The sequence below is a fragment of the Nomascus leucogenys genome, chromosome 22a, assembly GCF_006542625.1.
Source record: "Nomascus leucogenys isolate Asia chromosome 22a, Asia_NLE_v1, whole genome shotgun sequence".
Taxonomy (NCBI): Eukaryota; Metazoa; Chordata; class Mammalia; order Primates; family Hylobatidae; genus Nomascus; species Nomascus leucogenys.
The window spans coordinates 32514655-32535145 of NC_044402.1; the positions used below are offsets into that span (position 1 = coordinate 32514655).

At 39.5% G+C, this 20491-nt stretch overlaps 1 protein-coding gene and 1 pseudogene across 4 annotated transcripts in view; one reads left to right on the top strand and one right to left on the bottom strand.

The window, feature by feature from the left end:
- Window positions 1–20491, top strand: part of STRN3 (striatin 3) — a 134299-nt gene that overhangs the window by 57659 nt on the left and 56149 nt on the right. For all 4 annotated transcript variants that reach the window (XM_003260722.4, XM_030804283.1, XM_030804282.1 and 1 more), the window contains exons 2-4: window positions 13500–13603; window positions 14048–14121; window positions 18809–18890. In XM_003260722.4, the coding sequence (XP_003260770.1) occupies window positions 13500–13603; window positions 14048–14121; window positions 18809–18890 (260 nt within the window). The remainder of the gene's footprint in view (window positions 1–13499; window positions 13604–14047; window positions 14122–18808; window positions 18891–20491) is intronic.
- LOC105737963 lies at window positions 5078–10272 on the bottom strand (annotated as a pseudogene).

Below are 20491 nucleotides of genomic sequence, written 5' to 3' on the forward strand. Positions count from 1 at the left end.
GCTAAAAGACTTTTAGTTTTGAGGGAAAGTGGAAGATAAACCAAGTATGTAATTTCTAAGAAATTGACCTTTTGTTTTAAATGTGGGGACATCAACAGTGGACTTTATATATAGTCTTTGGTGCCTTGTTACTGAGAAATTTCCCTTAGCACTTATTTTTATTAGTTTTTAGACCAAAGAAAGCCAAACAACCATTTTATATTTAACAATGCTTCCTGTATGATTTTTATACCAAATAAGCTGAATTTCACCTTTATATTAGTGTTATTAATGTTAATTTGAATAAAACCTTGTGGACATATTTATCCAATTTTTAATGTCTGACCATAAGGTAAGATTTTTATAGACTTTTTTTTTTTTTTTTGGAGACAGAGTCTTGCTCTGTGGCTCAGGCTGGAGTGCAGTGTCGCGATCTCAGCTCACTACAAGCTCCGCCATTCTCCTGCCTCAGCCTCCCGAGTAGGTGGGACTCCAGGCACCTGCCACCGTGACCAGCTAATTTTTTTTGTATTTTTAGTAGAGACGGTGTTTCACTGTGTTAGCCAGGATGGTCTCGATCTCTTGACCTCATGATTTGCCCTCCTCAGCCTCCCAAAGTGCTGGGATTACAGGCGTGAGCCACCGCGCCTGGCTTATAGACTCTTTTTAACCTTTTTTATAATTTTTGTTGAACAGCAGGTTAGTGCTTTAAGAAAAACCTGTTATGCTTTTGTTTTAATATCCAGTTCACAGAAAAACTGGATGATACCTCTTTGGCTAATATGTTTACACACAGAATTTCCTTTACAATTAACATTTTAAAACTTGCTTAAACCTTTGAAACAAAATATATATTTTTTTAACCTTTTTAACGTAGGTAAAAATTCAGATTCTTATGCCTCCTTATATAGTCTTTTTACCAAAAGTACATTTTACTTTCCTTACACACTTCGCACAAAAACTGTTTCTTCTATACTTTTACATTTAGGAGGCTTAATTACTTTTAAATTATACAACATTTCTTGCATAAATTTCCTTTTATAACCTTTTTTTTTCTCCACGACTTTCACAGATAATTCTTCGACGTGCCTCAACTTTCTGACTTGCCACAAACATTTTTTTTTTTTTTTTGAGACGGAGTCTCCCTCTGTCACCCAGGCTGGAGTGCAGTGTTGCCTTCTTGGCTCACTACAACTCTGCCCCCGGGTTCATGCCATTCTCCTTCCTCAGCCTCCCGAGTAGGTGGGGCTACAGGCACCCGCCACCATGCCCGGCTAATTTTTGTATTTTTAGTGGAGACGGGGTTTCACTGTGTTAGCCAGGGTGGTCTCGATCTCCTGACCTCATGATCCGCCCGCCTTGGCCTCCCAAAGTGTTGGGATTACAGGCGTGAGCCGCCATGCCTGGCTTTTTTTTTTTTTTTTTTTTTTTTTTCAAACCAGTTAATCTTATTTTAGGACAGGAATTTACCATATAACATTATTTTTACATAAATTCTCTGCCCCCAATTTCTTTCTTTTTTTTGAAGATGATAATCATTCTTTTCTGAAGTGAACTTCATGTTGGTGGACTAGACTGTCTAAGGCCATAAGATTAGAAGTTAGGATAATACATGTTACACTGTTAACTTTTAGCAAACTTTACTTTTGTTGAAAACCTTCTAAGTTTGGGATTTCAATTACTCTTTGCTATTAATAAGACCCTGTTTAGTCCAAATTAACTTAGAATTGGTATAGATGGTTCCTTCCTAGTTTTGTAAGTACTTTAAGGCTTGGCTGAGTACAAATAGCTCGCACGTTTGAGCAGACCAGTTATTGGGCAGTTTTCCTGACTGCTTCTACATGAGTTTCCCTATCAATTACTGAATACCTGTTGTTCCCCCCCAACCCCAATCACCTGGGAGGAACCATCATCTATAGTCGTGTCCTGAAGGGGCTTCCTCCTAGATCTGGTCGGATCTTTGTATGGTAATTAAGATTTCAGTCCCCTGTTAGGAAACCTTCTGGGTTAAGGGAATTTTCAGTGGTTAATGATAAATCATCTTTTTGTGACAGAATAGCCTTATAAATTTAAGATTTTTGAGTTAGTAAGCTACCTTTTTGCTTTTTGACTTAGGATAGTTCTGAACTGGTGAGGCGTGCTCACAATGAAGTTTCCTCTAAAAGTTATTTTTCTACTTTCTTCTGTTAGCAAAGCAGTTGCCGCTACAGATAGAATGCATTTGGGCCATCCGTGGGTTACTGGGTTAAGGATTTTTGATAGGAGGGCTACGGGTTGTCAGTGGCCTCAGTGCTTTCGGGCTACACCCTTGTTTACACTGACAGCGAGGTGGTATTGGAGTGTTATAGGGTCACGGAGAAGACCTTCAATTATTAACTATAGGTTTTAAATTTACCCTGGCTCTTAAAAGAATAGGGTACACTATTTTTTTCTTTACTACTTCTATTTTTCTCTTTCTCTCTTTGACTTTGTCTCTCTCTCTCTGACTCTCTCTTTGTCTCTCTGCCTCTTTCCCCTGTCTCTGCCTCTTTCCTCCGCACCGCCTCTCTTTCCCCCATCTCTCTGCCTCTCTCCCCCCCCACCCCGCCCCACCCTCTCTTTCCCCTCTATGTCTCTCTGCCTATAGGGTAGGGACCTGCGGGAGTGGAGCTACTCTAATACCCAAGAAGAAAGGAAAAGCCGGGGGGTGGTTGTGTCAGGTTCAACCCTTGAAATTAGCGGAAGGCTCAACCCCTTAACAGCAGGGATGTCTTACGTTGCGTGTCCCGGAAGGCTCAACCCCTCAAACCAGGGGGTGTCTTATATTGCTTGTCCTGGGAGGTTGACCTGTTTCCCCCCTTTCCCTTCTGAAGGTCCTTTGCACACTTCCCACTCGTGCTGTCATCTCTGGCTGCTCCCCTAAGGGACAATTAGGCCCCACTTAGTGTTGGCATGCTGGTGTGAATCCCATGGCAGGATTCGCTCTAAGCCATATGAGGTAGCTATGGAACCGCGGAGAGGACCAACTCACTCCGTCCAGCAGTAGGACTTATCACCATCCACACAACACCGCAAGCAGGGTTGTTGATGATCATTCATGCACGCACACATTTAGCCCTCCAGAATTTGACCACAAAGGAAGTACTTTACCGGCTTCTGCGGCTTCTCCTTCCTTGGCCTGTGCACAGAGTCATTGCAGCAGTATATGAGGATCCTTTAAGCTAGGTTGCTGGCCAGTCCCTACTCTGCGTTGCTGAGAGCTCGGATTATTCCTCACACTGGGTGGGTCTTGATTTCTCATCCCTGAGGCTGCCACAATAGGGCAGGGTGCACCTCCTCACGAGAGAGAACCAGAGACTGTCCCTGGTGGGGAATGTAATCCTGGATGAGCCCCCAAATTGTTATATATGAAGTTTTGGTGCCGCAAAAGAAATAGCACTCAGATATAAAATTTTCTTTTTAATTCTCAGCAAGGCAAGTTACTTCTATATAGAAGGGTGTGCCCTTACAGATGGAACAATGGTGAGCGCACACTAGGACAAGGGAGGGGAAGGGGTTCTTATCCCTGATGCACGTGACCCTTTGCTGCCGTGTTGTTCCCCTGTTGGCTAGGGTTAGACGCACAGGCTAAACTAATTCCAATTGGCTAATTTAAAGAGAATGATGGGGTGAGTGCTTTGGCGGGGGTCAGGGCAGAGCAGGTAGAAGGTAATTGGAATGAGTTAGGGTGGATCAGGTGATTGGAATGTAGAGTGGAGCAAGTGAGTCAGGGTGGAGTAGGTAACTGGAATGAGTCAGGGTGGAGTGGGTAATTGAAAAAGATTGCCTTACGAGGAAGTTTAAAAGTAGAAGGCAAAGAATTGAACATACTGACATATTATTTGAGAAGAAATTTAGAACTCATGTCTAACAGCATCCCAAAGCACTGGGATTACAGATGTCTGGTCCCATGCACTTTTGTTTGTTGGTTTTTTTTTGAGATGGAGTTTCACTTTTGTCACCCAGGCTGGTACAAGCTATTCTTGTTCCTCAGATTCCTGAGTAGTTGGGATTACAGGCACCTGCCACTATGCCTGGCTAATTTGTTAAGTAGAGATGGGGTTTCATGATGTTGGCCAGGCTGGTCTTGAGCTCCTGACCTCAGGTGATCCATCTGCCTCAGCCTCCCAAAGTGCTGGGGTTACAGGCGTGAGCCACCACTCCCGGCCTCTTTTTGGTTTTTTTTTAGAGATGGGTCTTGCTATGTTGCCCAGGCTGGTCTTGAACTCCTGGCCTCAAGTGACCTTTCTGCCTTAGTCTCCTAAAGTGCTGGGATTACAGACATAAACCACTGCACCCCCATGCACTTAAGGAGCCAACCAGTCTACTAGGCAGGCAGAATTAAATTAACTCGGGTAAATAGGACTCCTATATAACATCCAAAGCATGTGGGATTCTGCAGCAAACTGGGAGTACTTCTGGATTGGCCTGCTGTCTTCTTTAGAACTAATTGCATTGTAACAGTTTAAGAAGGTGGATATTTTTACATAGTCAAGTGCATTAGGTGACATATTTCTTTTCTGTTAATGTGACTTCTCTGAATGACCTAGTTCACCAGTGAACTAGTGACTAGTAATTTGGTCACCAAGCAAATCAAGCCCACAAGTCAATACTCAAAATAGTGTGTTATCATCTGAATTCCATCAAATAATGTGTTTTGTGTGTGAACACTTAACCTCAGTAATGACATGTCTAACCAGAGCAAGCTCCTGCAACAAGACAAAGACCAAGACAGCACCAAGACCAAGACTCTCTTTTTTTTTTTTTTTTTTTTTTTTTTTTTTGAGATGGGGCCTTGCCCTGTTGTGCGCTGGCTGGAGTGCAGTGGTGCCATCTCGGCTCACTGCAACCTTCACCTCCAAGTTCAAGTGATTCTCCTGCCTCAGCCTCTGGAGTACTTGGGATTACAGGTGCGCGCCACCACAACTGGCTAATTTTTGTATTTTTAGTAGAGACGGTGTTTCACCCTATTAGCCAGGCTGGTCTCAAACTCCTGACCTCAGGTGATCCGCCCACCTCAGCCTCCCAAAGTGCTGGGATTACAAGTGTGAGCCACTTTGCCGAGCCTGCATCTCTTCTTCTAAGGCTTAGGTTTTGCCCATAATTCTCAATGCATGGAATAGTTGACACCAACAGTCATTGTTCCCATCACAAAGCCTTGAGCTGCCACATGCATGTGGATCAGATGAAGGGACATTTTAATAGTTCTTCTGCTCTTCAATTTGTATGTCCACTGCAACAATTGCTGTAAAACCTGCTATTCCAATGGGGGACAAATGGTGCCTCTTTAGATTTTTGGATACGTTTGGATCCCTGATCGTCATATGAAGAAAGAGAAACATCTGTGTTGGTTGGTATGGAAATTGCTAGAAGAATCTCCCAAGAGCAGCAAAACCCTCATGATCCAACTGGCTTCAAATCCCAGCTCCCATGCCCTGTCTTTTCTTGTGTGTAGTTTTTTGTTTTTTGTTTTTCTTTTTTAGACGGAGACTCGCTCTATTGCCAGCTTACTGCAACCTCCGCCTCCCAGGTTCAAGTGATTCTCATGCTTCACCCTCTCGTGTAGCTGGGACTACAGATGCGCACCACCACATCTGCCTAATTTTTGTATTTTTACTGGAGATGGGGTTTCGCCATGTTGGCCAGGTTGATCTTGAACTCCTGACCTCAAGTGATCCGCCTGCCTCAGCCTCTCAAATTGTTGGGATTACAGGCATGAGCCACCGCACCTGGCTCTTTTCTTGTTTTTTAATGTAAGCATTTATATCTATAAATTTCCCCCTGAGCATTGCTTACATTGCATCCTCTAAGTTTTGGTATGTCCTGTGTTTGTTTTCATTTGTTTCTGTTACCTAATTTTTCTTCTTTGATCCATTGGTTAAAAGTGTGTTGTTTAATTTCCACAAATTTGTGAATTTCCAGTTTTCTTTTGTTATTGATTTCTAACTTGATTTTTTTTGTGGTCAGAGAGGAAACTTTGATATCCGTCTTTTTAAAGTTATTGAGACCTGTCTGAGCATGGTGGCTCATGCCTGTAATCCCAGCACTTCGGGAGGCCAAGGTGGGCAGATGACTTGAGGTCAGGAGTTTGAGACCAGCCTGGCCAACATGATGAAACCCTGTCTTTACCAAAAAATACAAAAATTAGCTGGGTTTGGTGGTGTGCGCCTGTAGTCCCAGCTACTCGGGAGGCTGAGGCAGGAGAATCACTTGAACCCAGGAGGTGGAGGTTGCAGTGAGTCAAGATTGCGCCACTGCACTCCAGCCTGGGTGATAGAATGAGACCCTGTTTCAAAAAAATAAAAAAGTTATTTAGAGTTAACTTGTGACTCAATTTACATGGTCTGTTCTGGAAACTGTCCCATGTGCACTTAAGATGTGTATTTTTTTGTTGGGTAAAGTGTTCTGCATATGTGTGTTAGAGCTAGGTGATTTGTTGTGTTGTTCAGATCCTCTGTTTTCTTCCTTACCATTTGTCTGGTGGTTCTATCCATTATTTAGAGTGGGGTGTTGAATCTCCAACTACTGTTGTCTGTTCTCCCTTGTATTCTGTCAGTTTTGCTTCATACGTTTTGATGATCTGTTACTAGGGGTGTGTGTGTTTATAGTTGTAATATCTTCTTGTCATTATTAGTATAGTCGTGTCACGTAACGGCAAGAATGTGTTTTGAGAAATGTATCGTTAGATGATTTCATCTTGTGAACATCACAGAGTATGCTTACACAAACTAGATAATATAGCCTGCACTTGGGCTATATGGTATAGCCTATTGTTCTGAGACCACAAACCTGTATAGCATGTTACTGTACTGAATACTATAGGCAGTTGTAACACAATGGTAAGTATTTGTGTATCTAAACATAGAAAAGGTATAGTAAAAAAAAATGGGGCCAGGTGCTGTCACTCACACCTGTAATCCTAGCACTCTGGGAGGCTGAGGAGGGAGGATTGCTTGAGGCCAGGAGTTTGAGCCCAGTCTGGGCAATGTGGTGAAACTCCATCTTAAAAGAATAGAAAACTTCGCCAGTCATAGTAGTAGGTGCTTGTAGTTCCAGCTGCTCCGGAGGCTGAGGGGAGAATCACCTGAACCTAGGGAGGTTGAGGCTGCAGTGAACTGTGATCGTGCCACTGCACTGTGGCCTGGGTGACAGAGTGAGACCCTGTCTCAGAAAAAAGAAAGATAACAAATGGTACAACTGTGTAGGGCACTGACCATGAATGGAGCTTTTAGGATTGGAAATTGCTCTGGTTGAGTCAGTGAGTGGTGAGTGAATTTGCAGGCCTGTGGCATTGTCTCTCCTGTAGATTTTATAAACACTGTATACTTAGACTTTACTAAATTTATGTGAATTTTTTTCTTCAATAATAAATTAGCTTACCATAATCATTTTACTTTATAAATTTTAATTTTTTCAGCGTTTTAACTCTTTTGTAATAACACTTAGTTTAAAACAAGCACATTGTACAGCTATATAAAAATATTTTCTTTTTATCTTTATTCTATTAGCTTTCTTCTAGTTTTTAAAATTTTGATTTATTTTTACTTTTTAAACTTTTTTTGTTAGAAATGAAGACACAAACACACATATTAACCTATGCCTATGTAAGGCCTAGGAAGGCCTAGTTTAATATCATTGTCTTCTACCTCCACATCTTGTCCCACTGGAAGGTCTTCAAGGGCAGTAACACACATGGAACTGTCATCTTCCGTGACAACAATATCTTCTTCTGGAATACTTCCTGAAGGACCTGCCTGAGGCACTTTTGCAGTTAAGTTTTCTTTTTGTAGGTAGGAGTACACTCCAAAATAAAGACAGAACCAGGCATGATGGCTCATACCTGTAATCTCAGCAACTTGGAAGGCTAAGGCAGGAGGACCACTTGAGGCCAGGAGTTCAAGGCCGGCCTGGGCAACAAAGCAATAACCTTCTCTACAAAAATAATTTTTAAAAAATTAGCCTGGCTGGTGGCCCGATCCTTAAGCTGCAGCAGGAGGATCACCTGAGCCCAGGACTTAGAGGGTACAGTGATCTGTGACTGCACACTACAACCCAGTCTGGGTGTCTCAAAACAAAAACATATAGTAAATCAACTGTAGAATAGTCATTATTGTCATTATAAGTATTGAGCACTATACATAATTGTATGTATTGTACTTCTGTACGACTGACAACACAGTAGATTTGTTTATAACAGCATCAGGACAAACGTGAGTAATGCGTCTAATGCGTCCCACTACAATGTTACAATAGCTACGACTTCTAGACTTCTACGACTTCACTAGGTGATAGGAATTTTTCACCTCCATTATAATCATATGGGACCCCTGTTGTATATGCAGTCTGTCATTGACTGAAATGTCATGTGGCACATGACTGTATATAGTGTTCTTTGTCTCTTGTCCCTTTTAAAATTTTAAGCCTATTTTGTCTGATATTAGTATGGGAGATTGACAGACTTTTAAAGTAAGTATATTAGGTTTTCTGGGCTACAAAGGGTTTGTGTTGCCTATTCTTTGTTTCTTGTTTTATGGTACTTTAAAAAACATTTTTAGTTTTAGGACTATGCAAAAACAAGCCTGGGATAGGTTGCCAATTCCTCTTTTATCTTGAATAAAAATTTTTTAATTGTAATGAATTTTTAATCCTTTTCTTTATGGCTAGTGTTTTTTGTCTTTTTCAAGAAATCTCCCCTTAATCTGAAGTTGTGAAGATACTTATTATATCCTAAAAGCATTACTGTCCTGCCTTCATATTTAGATCTGTAATCCTCCTGGAACTGTATGAGGCAGAAAGTATCAGGCAGATGTTCATTTTCTTTTCTTTCTATTTTTTTTTTTTTTTTTTTTTTTTGAGATGGAGTCTTGCTCTGTGGCCCAGGCTGAAGTGCAGTGGCACCATCTCAGCTCACTGCAAGCTCTGCCTCCCGGGTTCACGCCATTCTCCTGCCTCAGCCTCCTGAGTAGCTGGGATTACAGGCGCCCGCCACCACGCCCAGCTAATTTTTTGTATTTTTAGTAGAGGCGGGGTTTCACCCTGTTAGCCAGGATGGTCTCGATCTCCCGACTTTGTGATCTGCCCGCCTCAGCCTCCCAAAGTGCTGGGATTACAGGCATGAGCCACCGCGCCCAGCCTCATTTTCATGTTTAGCCCACATTTGGATTCTCTATTACTAAGCACCATTTTTGAAGCAACCATTTTTTTCTCAATGTTCTGCACTGCCATCTTTCATAAATCATGTGATCTTCTATGCTTTAGTTTGTTTCTGGACTTTCTGTTCTGTTTCTTTGGTTCATTTTTCTATCCCTGAATCATCAGTGTCTTAATTTCTGCAGTGTTATAATGTATCTTATTGTTTAGTAGAGCAAATTATATCACCTCATTCTTTTTTTTTTTTTTTTGAAACTCTGTTGCCCAGGTTGGAGTGCAGTGGCCTGATCATAGCTCACTGAAACATCTGCCTCCTGGGCTCAAGCAATCCTCCCACATAGATGGGACTACAGGTGTATGCCACCACACCTGTCTAATTTTTGTATTTTGTAGAGCTAGAGTTTGGCCGTGTTGCCCAGGCTGGTCTTGAACTCCTGGTCTCAAGCAATCCGCCTTCCTCAGCCTCCCAGAGTGCTAGGATTATAGGCGTGAGCCCCCTGTACTCGGCCCATCTCATTCTTTATAATTGTCTTGGCTGTTGTAGGTAATTTGAATTTTTTTTTGGTAAAATTTAGGATCAGCTTGTCAGGTTCTACACATACAAATTCAGAATTTGATTGAAATTAAATCTGTCAGTCAATTTGGGTAAAAATTGATATTTTTACAGTAGTCACCTAGTCCATTTAGGTTGTCTTTAATGCCTTTGTTAAATTTTTATATTTTCTGTATAAAGCTCTTGCCCATCTTTGGTGGTTTTTTCCTAGTTACTTTTATCTATTATAGTTTTGGAGATGGAATCTCACTGTGTTGCCCAGGCTGGTCTCGAAGTCCTTGGCTCAAGCAATTCTCCCCCACCCCCCAGCTTCCCAAGTAGCTGGCATTATAGTCATGTGCCACCATGCCTTTTTTAGGTACTTTTATTTTTTGATGCCATGGGGAATGTGTTTTTTGAGGTTACTTTTAAAAGTGTTTATTTGCAGAGATGATGCTGTAACATTGCTGAAAGTAGATTGTTAGTGATCCTGTACTAAGTGCTAAATTTATTATTTAATTGGTCATTATTATGTTATTATCACTATCAGGTATAACCTTTACCTTTTCAATCAGTTTGCCCTCTAAATACATGATGATATGAGGTCATAAGGTCAGTTCCAGTCATTATGGCTTCTCTCTCATTTACTTGGTCCTCCTCCATGTATTTTTGGTTAATCCACGTGTTGGTGGTGGTGGTGTTTTTTTTGTTTTGCTTTGTTTTTTAATTTTCATTCAGGGTCTTGCTCTGTCGCCCAGGCTGGAGTGCAGTGGCAATCATGGCTCACTGCAGCCTCGACACCTCCGCTCAAATGATCCTCCTGCTTCAGCCCCTCAAGTAGCTGGGATTACAGGCGTGCACCACCACACTCAGTTAATTTTTAAATTTTTAGTGAAGACGAGGTGTTGCTGTGTTGGCCAGGCTGGTCTCAAACTCCTGGTCTTAAGTGATCCTCCTGCCTTGGACTCCCGAAGTGCTGGGATTACAGGTGTGAGCCACCACGCCCACCCTAGTCCACATTTTTTAAAAGGGTTTTGTTTTTAATTCTTGAGCCTTTTCCTTGTCCTAAGTTCTCGCAAATTATTTCCTTTCAGCCTTCTGTTCAGTACTGCTTTGGAATTTTTGCTTTTTGGTGTGTGGTTTGTGCTTGTCTATTTTACTAGATTTTCTAAGTGTGGATAGTTGGTAATACAAAAATGCAAAAGAAGGAAATGAAAACCAATTCTCACAACAGTATAAGATTCTAATAGGAAATACTACTGCTGGGTAGTCTTTTTAAAAAAGAATCCTCTTAGAGGACATTATGACTTTCACTTAGTTTCAATGCCTTTCTCAATCAGAAACCAACCAAGTTTTACTTCTTCAGAAGCAGAATAATAAAACAGGTTTCCTTCAGCTTTTTGTAATGGTAATTTTAGAACGCTTGTTAGATCTTAAAATTGAGAGTTACATAATGGTTCTATAATATGGGCTTAGTGGTTTTTAAAAACAACAACAACAAATAGCCAACACAGGAGAAAACACTAGTCAGAATCTTTCTTAAAAGTGTATGACGAATTTGACATCTTTTCCCTTTGCCCCACAGCTTGATAGAGAGTAAGTGCTGCTCTTTTCTTCAGGATCATAGACTATTAGGTTCTGAACCTTTATTATTCCTCCTAGTGCTTTTTTAAAATTTTGAAAATATGTATTTATAAGTGTCATGTAGCTGTTTATTTGTTTATTTTTATTTTTATTTTGTAGAGGCAGGGTCTTGCTTGTCGCCCAGGCTGGAGGACAGTAATGTGATCATAGCTCACTCTAGCCTCACTCCTGGGCTCAAGCAATTCTCCTGCTTCAGCCTGCCAAGTAGCTAAGACTACAGGAACATGCTACCACGCCTGGCTAATTATTGATTTTTTTGGTACAAACAGGGTCTCGCTGTCTTGCCAAGGCTAGTCATGAACTCTGTAGCTGTCTGTAGCTTCTCAGGTGTTACGAAGTTGTAGATAATTTCATACAAATTTTTTTTAGGGTAACAGTTTTTTTGATGACAGCAGTTATTTATTACTTAGGTGTTTTTATTAGTTGACTTGATTTAGCTGGTCTCCTTGGCTAATATATTTCTCTTGTAGAAATCAACACATCCTAACTAAAGTTTTAACAACAATTTAGCTTACTGAATAGCTTTCTTTCTCATACTGAACAAATGCACCTGTGTCATCTCTGCAAGAACATTCTACCTCTTGTGAAAATTAGTTTTATTGTCAATGTGTGGATAATGGCAAATGTCCCCAGACAGATGCCAGTCTCTTTCAACATTATTCTTTAGTGTGAGGTGGTTAAAGGAGGCTGACATATAGAGAAGGGCTAGAAAAAGGCAGAGAATTGCCGTTTTCAGGAAATAAGGATAAAAGGCACTTAAGGAAAAAAATTCTCTCACAGTGGAAAAATGACAATAGAAAGCAATGAGGTAATGGAATGTATGATGGCTTACTTAAACTATTTGTAATACTATGGCATTTACCGTTTCAAGAATTAAAACAATTTGGAGTGGGGTGGTACAATGGAAAGATTATACAAAGAGTATACATTTTCTTTTTTCTCTCTCTTTTTTTTGTTTTGAAATGGAGTCTCGCGCTGTCGCCTAGGCTGGAGTGCAGTGGCACCATCTTGGCTCACTGCAAGCTCCACTTCCCGGGTTCACGCCATTCTCCTGCCTCAGCCTCCCGAGTAGCTGGGACTACAGGCGCCTGCCACTACGCCTGGCAGTTTTTTGTATTTTTTAGTAGAGACGGAGTTTCACCGTGTTAGCCAGGATGGTCTCGATCTCCTGACCTCATGATCCACCCGCCCCGGCCTCCCAAAGTGCTGGGATTACAGGCGTGAGCCACTGCACCCGGCCCCTCTTTTCTTTTTTCTTTTGAGACAGAGTCTCGCTCTGTTGCCCAGGCTGGAATGCAGTGGCACGATCTCGGCTCACTGCAGCTTCCACCTTCCAGGTTCAAGCGATTCTCCTGCCTCAGGCTTCCGGGTAGCTGGGATTACAGGCACCTGCCATCATGCACAGCTAATCTTTGTATTTTTGTAGAGAGGGGGTTTCACCATGTTGGCCAGGCCGGTCTTGAACTCCTGACCTCGGGTGATCTGCCTGCCTTGGCCTCCCAAAGTGCTGGGATTATAGGCATGAGCCACATGCCTAGCTCAGCTTATAAATTTTCTAGTATTTCAAGAAAAGCTTTTGAAGTAATCTGTTTTTTGAAATAATATCTCATTTTCTGACGTATTTTTATCTACTTGTGAACATGTTTTTCAGTTCTTTGTGAATTGTATGTTAGGAATTAGGTGCCATATTTATGTATATTTTTCTTTCAAAGTTATGTGAAGGTGAAATATTAATATTAGAGATCTTAAGGATTATAAACCAACTAGTTTATACTTACCTTTATTTTAAAAGGGATGTGTTAGATCTAACAAAGTTTGGCCATTTTATGAGTGTTTTTGTTTGTTTGTTTGAGACAGAGTCTCCTCAGCCTTGAGTAGCTAGGACTATGGGCACACACCACTACACCTGGCCAATTTAAAAAATTCTTTGTAGAGATGAGGTCTCATCATGTTTCATAGGCTGGTCTAAAACTCCTTGTCTCAAGCAATCCTACTGCCTTGGCCTACCAAAGTGCTGAGATTACAGGTGTGAGCCATTGCCTGGCCCGCTTTTATGAATTTAAAATCTTGATATCATGAGTCAAGTGCAAAAGTTTGTGTTTATTGTTTTCCATTTTTCAGTTTCCTATGTATGGTTAAGGGAAAATGTAAATAAATGCATCTTTTATATTTTTAGGCCCGGATCGCATTTCTACAAGGAGAAAGAAAAGGTCAAGAGAACCTGAAGAAGGACTTAGTAAGAAGAATAAAGATGTTAGAGTATGCATTAAAACAAGAAAGGTATGTGTGCCTCATTTTGTTACATGAATAAAGTAGAACAATAGTATACTCATGTATACCATTGTACTCTGTATTTGGCAGCTTTTTTTGAAAGGTACACATCCTTGCCCGAATACATGATGCTATCTTGATTTGATTCATACTTGGGAAAGAAAGGCAAAAGAGATTAAAATAATTCAATTGAAATGTGTTTTGTTACAGAATCTAAATTTTGGAACTTAAAAAAAAGACAAAGGATAATTGATCTTTTTTTAACTTTTGGGTATGTGTTACTTGGGAAACTTACCTTTTTTTTCTTTTACAGCAATATAGTCTTCAACGTTCTTTGCAAACAAAGTTTAAAGAAACAGACATTCATATTATGTTTTGTTATTGGAGTAATATAAAGCAAGAGTGACAAAAAGAAGAAGTTGTGATTTTACTAATTTGTGATTAAATTTTCAGGGCAAAATATCACAAATTAAAATATGGCACGGAACTGAACCAAGGTGACTTGAAAATGCCAACCTTTGAGTCAGGTAAAGTTGATTCTTCTGTTACTTTTTTTTTTTTAAATTCATTTTTTATGTAACAGACATGTTCTCTTTACCCGCATTTTGGTTTGGTAATATTAGAGAGTGACTATTGTAAACTGTCTAGAATTTGGGAAAAAATATTAAATGAATAAAAGTAAATAGTTTCATGTACATCTTAATCCTGAGGCAACTTGTCTTACTATCCTTGAGTTGAAATCTATGTAAAAGTGTAGTTGCATTTATGGTAGTAATTTGAGCTAAAAGGTAACAAAGTTAGGTATTATAGTAAATTTTAAAAATTTAGTTAATTGTTTTTGAGTTCAATATTAAGTATGTAGAACTTGGCAGAAACAACACACCATACATAAAATTTGCAGTTGATTTTTTAGTCTTTAACACTTTCAGTCTTAGCAGCAGAACTTTATTAGAGCTTCCGTTTGTTATCATACATACAAAATTAAGAGACCAAGATGGAAGTGGCATAGGTTTTCTTTGACCTGGCTTTTCAGTGGTTATGAAGGCTTATTCTGATGCCAAGAAACTATATTAGAATCTCCTCCTTGGAAAAAGCAAAAATCAGGAACAGAAACATGGAAGGTCTACTTGTTCCGAGCCATGATTATTATAGTCGTCTCTTTGCAGTTAAAGGGAGTAGAGTGACTTCACCAGAAAAATACTGGTGAATTCAGAACTTTTTTTTTTTTTGACTCATTTTATTTCCAGTATGGCTAGAATATTCAGAAAATAAGCAAGCACTTCTAGAACTGTAGGGCTTGGTCTGTGTAAAGAAAAGAGGCTAGTTAAAGCCACACTGTGCCTGCAGTAGAGGCTAAGCAGAATCAGAATTGGCTAGGTGGTCCCAGTATAACAGTTTGTATAAAGCAAGATAAGTCTTTTTTGCTCACAACTGAAATTGTGGCAAGACAATCTGTTTTTATCTGTATAAACCTAAATATTAAAAGTTCCTCAAGTTGAGGAATAAAATAATATCCAGCCAAGTATTTTCTTTACAGGACACACAATAACAGTGAAGTAAAATGTTTTCAGTTATGTAGAAAAATTCTTCAGGATGTTTAGTGGAAAACCAAACAAAGGGATGGGCAGAAGTACATCATGTGAACAGAATATTGTAAAATTATTTATGTCAGAGTATAGAGATAATATTAAATGAAACAATGTCGCCTTTTATATACCCCCAGAGAAATCAATATAAGAAAGAAAATGTACAAAATATTGATTTGATCATAGTAGAAGATATATAAGTATTTATACCCCTCTCTCAGTAAAATAAATAGATATAGCCTAAACCTAACCTTATAAACGGGTTATATTAAAATATAAAAGAGTTCCCTTCTACATTTGGAAAACAGATAATCAGATAGAATAATGGGCAAAAGACTTAAAAAGACACACTACAGAAGAGGATATATAAATGGTCAATAAATATATATATGAAATGTTGCTTGATTTTTATTAGTTATTAAGAAAATACAGCTTAAAACCACAATGGAATACAATTAGACACTGACCAGAATGGCTAAAATGGCAGAAGAGGCAATATCAAGTGTTGAGGATGTGGAGTAACCAGGATTCGTCGACATTGGTGTTAGGATTATATATTGATAATGCTGCTCTGAAAGTGACTTGACACTATGACTATTACTAAAGAAGATATAACATACATACCCTAGGCCAGGTGCTGTGGCTCATTCCTGTAATCCCAGCATTTTGGGAAGCCGAGGCGTTGAATCACTTGATCCCAGGAGTTCAAGATCAGCCTGGACAACATGGCAAAACTTCATCTCTACAAAAAATACAGAAATTACCCAGGCTTGGTGTTGCATGCCTGTAGTCCCAGCTATTTAGGGGGCTGAAGTAGGAGGATTGCGTGAGCCCGGGAGGTCAAGGCTACAGTGAACTTTTTTCACACCACTCTACTCCCTCTTGGATGACAAAGCGAGACCCTGTCTCAAAAAATATTTATATACATACCCTATGATCCAGTAACTCTACTCCTCAAAAAGCATATATATGTTCATCATGAAACTTGTGTAGGAATGTTCATAGCATCATTATTTACAGTGAAAATCTGGAAACAACTAGAGCAGTCTTCAGAATTAGAATAAATGGATAAGTACATTGTGATATGTTAGCATAATAGAATGCTGTTTAGCAACAAAAGTGAGCAAAGTAAAACTGTGACAACATGGTTTAATCACATAAAACTGAAAATTGAAGAAATTATTATATTCAAAAATCTAGATAATTTTAGAAATCAAGATAGCATTCATACCCTTTTTGGAGTGGCTAGTGACTGGAGGGCACAAGGAAGGCTTTTGGGGATGCTGATAATGTTTTGTTTCTTCATCTAGGTACTGGTTACATGGGCGTGTTCAAAAATTCCTTGAGCTATACACTTGATGTACTTCAAGAATATCCTTAGCAACATTATTTATAATAGAAAATGGAAACTAATTTCAACATTAGGGGATTGGTTAAATAGGTATATATTTTCTATAGAATATTATGCAGTCATTTTTTATGTTAAACTATATTGCCATACAGAGAATGTTCAAGTTACATTTAGTGTCAGAAGCAGATTATAGTGCAGTATATACATTGGCACATTTTTAAAAAGGGTGGGGTTGTATTATGTATATTTTCAGGTAGAAAATAAGAAATGATAAACACTAAAGTACTACCAGTTGTTAACTCTGGATAATAGGGTTTGGGCAGTTGTGTATCTTGTTTTTTTAGTATTTTTTTCCTCTAGTGATTATGTGTTATATATAATTTTAAAATGTTATAAATAGAAAAATCAGTAGGGGGACTGTTAGAATGAAATAATTATTTCTGGAAATAAAAGAAATGCTTACGTTTGGGATAGAATAAGAAGTGTTTTTTTTTGTTGTTTTTTTTTTGAGACACAGTCTTGCTCTATTGCCCAGGCTGAAGTGCAGTGGTGCGATCTTGGCTCACTGCAATCTCTGTCTCCTAGGCTCATGCAATCCTCCTACCTCAGCCTCCCAGGTAGCTGGGACTACAGGCACGTGCCACCATGCCTGGCTAATTTTTGCATTTTTTGTAGAGATGAGGCTTTGACATGTTTCCCAGGCTGGTCTTGAACCCCTGGGCTCAAGTGACCCACCTGCCTTGGCCTCCCAAAGTGCTGGGATTGCAGACCCTTAGCTGCTGTTCCCAGCCAGAGGTATTAATAATTGGACTGTTAGGGTTAGAGAAATAATGTCTGAAGAGGATATTTGAATCACTACCAGCAAGTACTAAGTGATTTTGAGGAGGCTAGGAGCCTCACAGAGTCTTCAACATTCAGTATGAGGGTTGACCTTCTAAGTCCCTCTCTTCTTCACTGTGTCTTTATGTTAATAATGGGAACTTATGGGGAAATATTTCTGTGATATAAATGTCAATAGTTTTAAATTTTGTTCTAGAGATGCTTGTTGAGAGATTAATCTGAAATCATACTGTCCATTAAACTCTTTTTTTGTTGTTGTTTAAGACAGGGTCTTGCTCTGTCGCCCAGGCTGTAGTGCAGTGGTGCACTCTTGGCTCACTGCAACCTTCGCCTCCTGGGTTCAAGTGATCCTTTTGCCTCAGCCTCCTGAGTAGCTGGGATTACAGGCATGTGCTGCCATGCCTGGCTAACTTTTGTATTTTTGCTAGAGACAGAGTTTCACCATATTGCTCAGGCTGGTGTTGAATTCCTGTGCTCAAGTGATCTGCCCACCTCAGCCTCCCAAAGTGCTGGGATTACAGGCGTGAGCCATTGCACCTGGCCTAAACTCTTTTTTTTTTTTTTTAAATGTGTACACTTTGTTATCTGAAAATAAAATAATGACTTTACTTATAGTAAAAACTATTTTCTGGTTTAATTTTAGTTCCAAAAAAGGATCTTAGCTAGGTGAAGTCCTGTAATGTAGACTTAAGGTCCACTGATACAGACCCCAAATTAAGGTATTCAATATTTTTATGTATGCCTAATATCTTAACAGTGTTGATTTTGAATAGCTTATATAATACAGCTTTTTAATTTCAAAGGCAATCGACTTAGCAGAATTCTAGTAGTTAAAAAAAATTAAATTGCCAGGCATGGTGGTTCACACCTGTAATCCCAGCACTTTAAGAAGCTGAGGTGGGTGGATCGCTTGAGCCTAGGAGTTTGAGACCAGATTGGGCAACATAGCAAAACCTCATCTCTTCAAAATACAAAAATTAGCTGGGTATGGTGGTACATGCCTGTGGGTCCCAGCTACTCGAGAGGCTGAGGTGGGATCTCTGGAGCCCAGAGAAGTCGAGACTGCAGTGAACCGAGATAGTGCCACTGTACTCCAGCCTGGGTGACAGAGTGAGACCCTGTCTCAAAAAAAAAAAAAAAAAATCAGTTCTAATAATATTTTATCTCCTGGGCATTTGATTCCTTGATACTAATAAAGTACACTTGGGTTTTCCCTGTTTTAAAATGGGGGACATACTACTTAAGTCCTTGGGTTGTTAGGACAAACACATTTAAAATGAGTGACCCACAGTTAATACTTAGATGAAAGTTAATTTTTTCCTGTCCTTTATAAAATATTTAAGTATGTTTTTATGGGAATTTATCCCTAAGAAAACTTTGGCAATATTTTCAGGAGTTGAAATAATGTATGTAAAACTTTTTTTTCTTAATTTTTAGAAGAAACCAAAGACACAGAGGCTCCCACAGCACCTCAGAATAGCCAGTTAACGTGGAAGCAAGGCAGACAGCTTTTAAGACAGTGAGTAATTACTTATTTTCAGCTTTCTTTAAGGATCTAGGTATGAAAGTGCTTATGCTGAATCAATTTACGAGTAAAAAATTATATTGGGACAATGTGTATGTTTTTTGTATTGCTGCTTTTTTTGCTGTGTAGATGCTTGGATCTTTTTAAAAGTTTGTTTCCTCTGAGTTTCAGGATGATATTGTCTTCTTACTTGCAGGGTAGAATGTCCAAAAGACTGGATGACTTGAGCAGAACAAAAACAATATGGAATTCATACTTTGTAGAGCCCTCCATTCCTGTCAGTGCAGAATTCACACATTTCTTTTCAGTGTGGGTGTGACCAGTCTAGAGAATGAATTTAGTTGAATTCATCTGAAACTTTTCAGAAGTGGATTGCCAAATCTTCCTTTCAGTTGAATTTTTAAGGAGCTTTTTTGAATTTTGAATTACTTGCTGTATTGGAAGTATTTCTCTGGCAAATCTTGTTTTTTGTCTTTCATGTATTATTTTCCTTATATTTTGAAAATTTTGGGATTTGTATCCTACTGATATCCTGATTTTCAGTTAATCAGCCTTTTCTACTGTAGGTATCTTTACCTTCACTCTTGATCTTGTAGAACTATCTTTAGAATATTTCATAGTCTGGACAGTCATCATGCATTCCACCTCTGACCACTGTGTTATTTGCCCTCTGACTTTACCATGATTTTTAAATCCTAAACTATATAATTTTTCTCTTTAGCTCTTCTACCTATGGTTGCTTTTATTTTATTTCTGTTTCCCTAGCTCTAGCTTAGACTCTGTAATTGATCACTCTTATCTAGTACCCTTAATTTTCTTGCTGCCCACTGTTTACCACTTCCTCACCAGTCATTTTACTAAATGTACCTGAAAAACTCTAGCCCTCGTTCACTCTGTCTGCCTCTTTCTAGTTAACTCTTGGATAAAAACTACAGAATCGTGTGAATACTATTATGTATTCATAGTTTCCTGTCCAAACATTGCAGAGAGCCTTTTTCCATAACCCTTGGCCACCCCCTGCTTCCATTGTCCTCAGTGGATATTCTAAACTTTTACCACATCTCAGCCCATTCTCCCTTATTTCATTAAAGCACTTCAGGCTCTGCTTCACGGAAAATATGAAGGCTGTCAGGTGGCAATTCCCTTAACACTTTCCTTTCTGTAAATGTATTTTTTTTTTGGAAATGGAGTCTGTCTCTATCACCCAGGCCGGAGTGCAGTGGCACAATCTCGGCTCACTATAACCTCTGCCTCCTGGGCTCAAGAGATTCTCCTCCCTTAGCTGGAGTACAGTGGCACCATCTCAGTTCACTGCAATCTCCGCCTCCCGGGTTCAAGCAATTCTTCTGCCTCTGCCTCCTGAGTAGCTGGGACTACAGGTGCATGCCACCATGCCCGGCTAGTTTTTGTATTTTTAGTAGAAACAGGGTTTCACTATGTTGGCCAGGATGGTCTTGATCTCCTGACGTCGTGATCTGCCCGCCTTGGCCTCCCAGCGTGCTGGGATTACAGGTGTGAGCCACCGCACCAGCCTCTGTAAATGTATTTAAACCTCTTTTACTTTAGTTTCTTACCATTCAAAAAGGTATTTATCA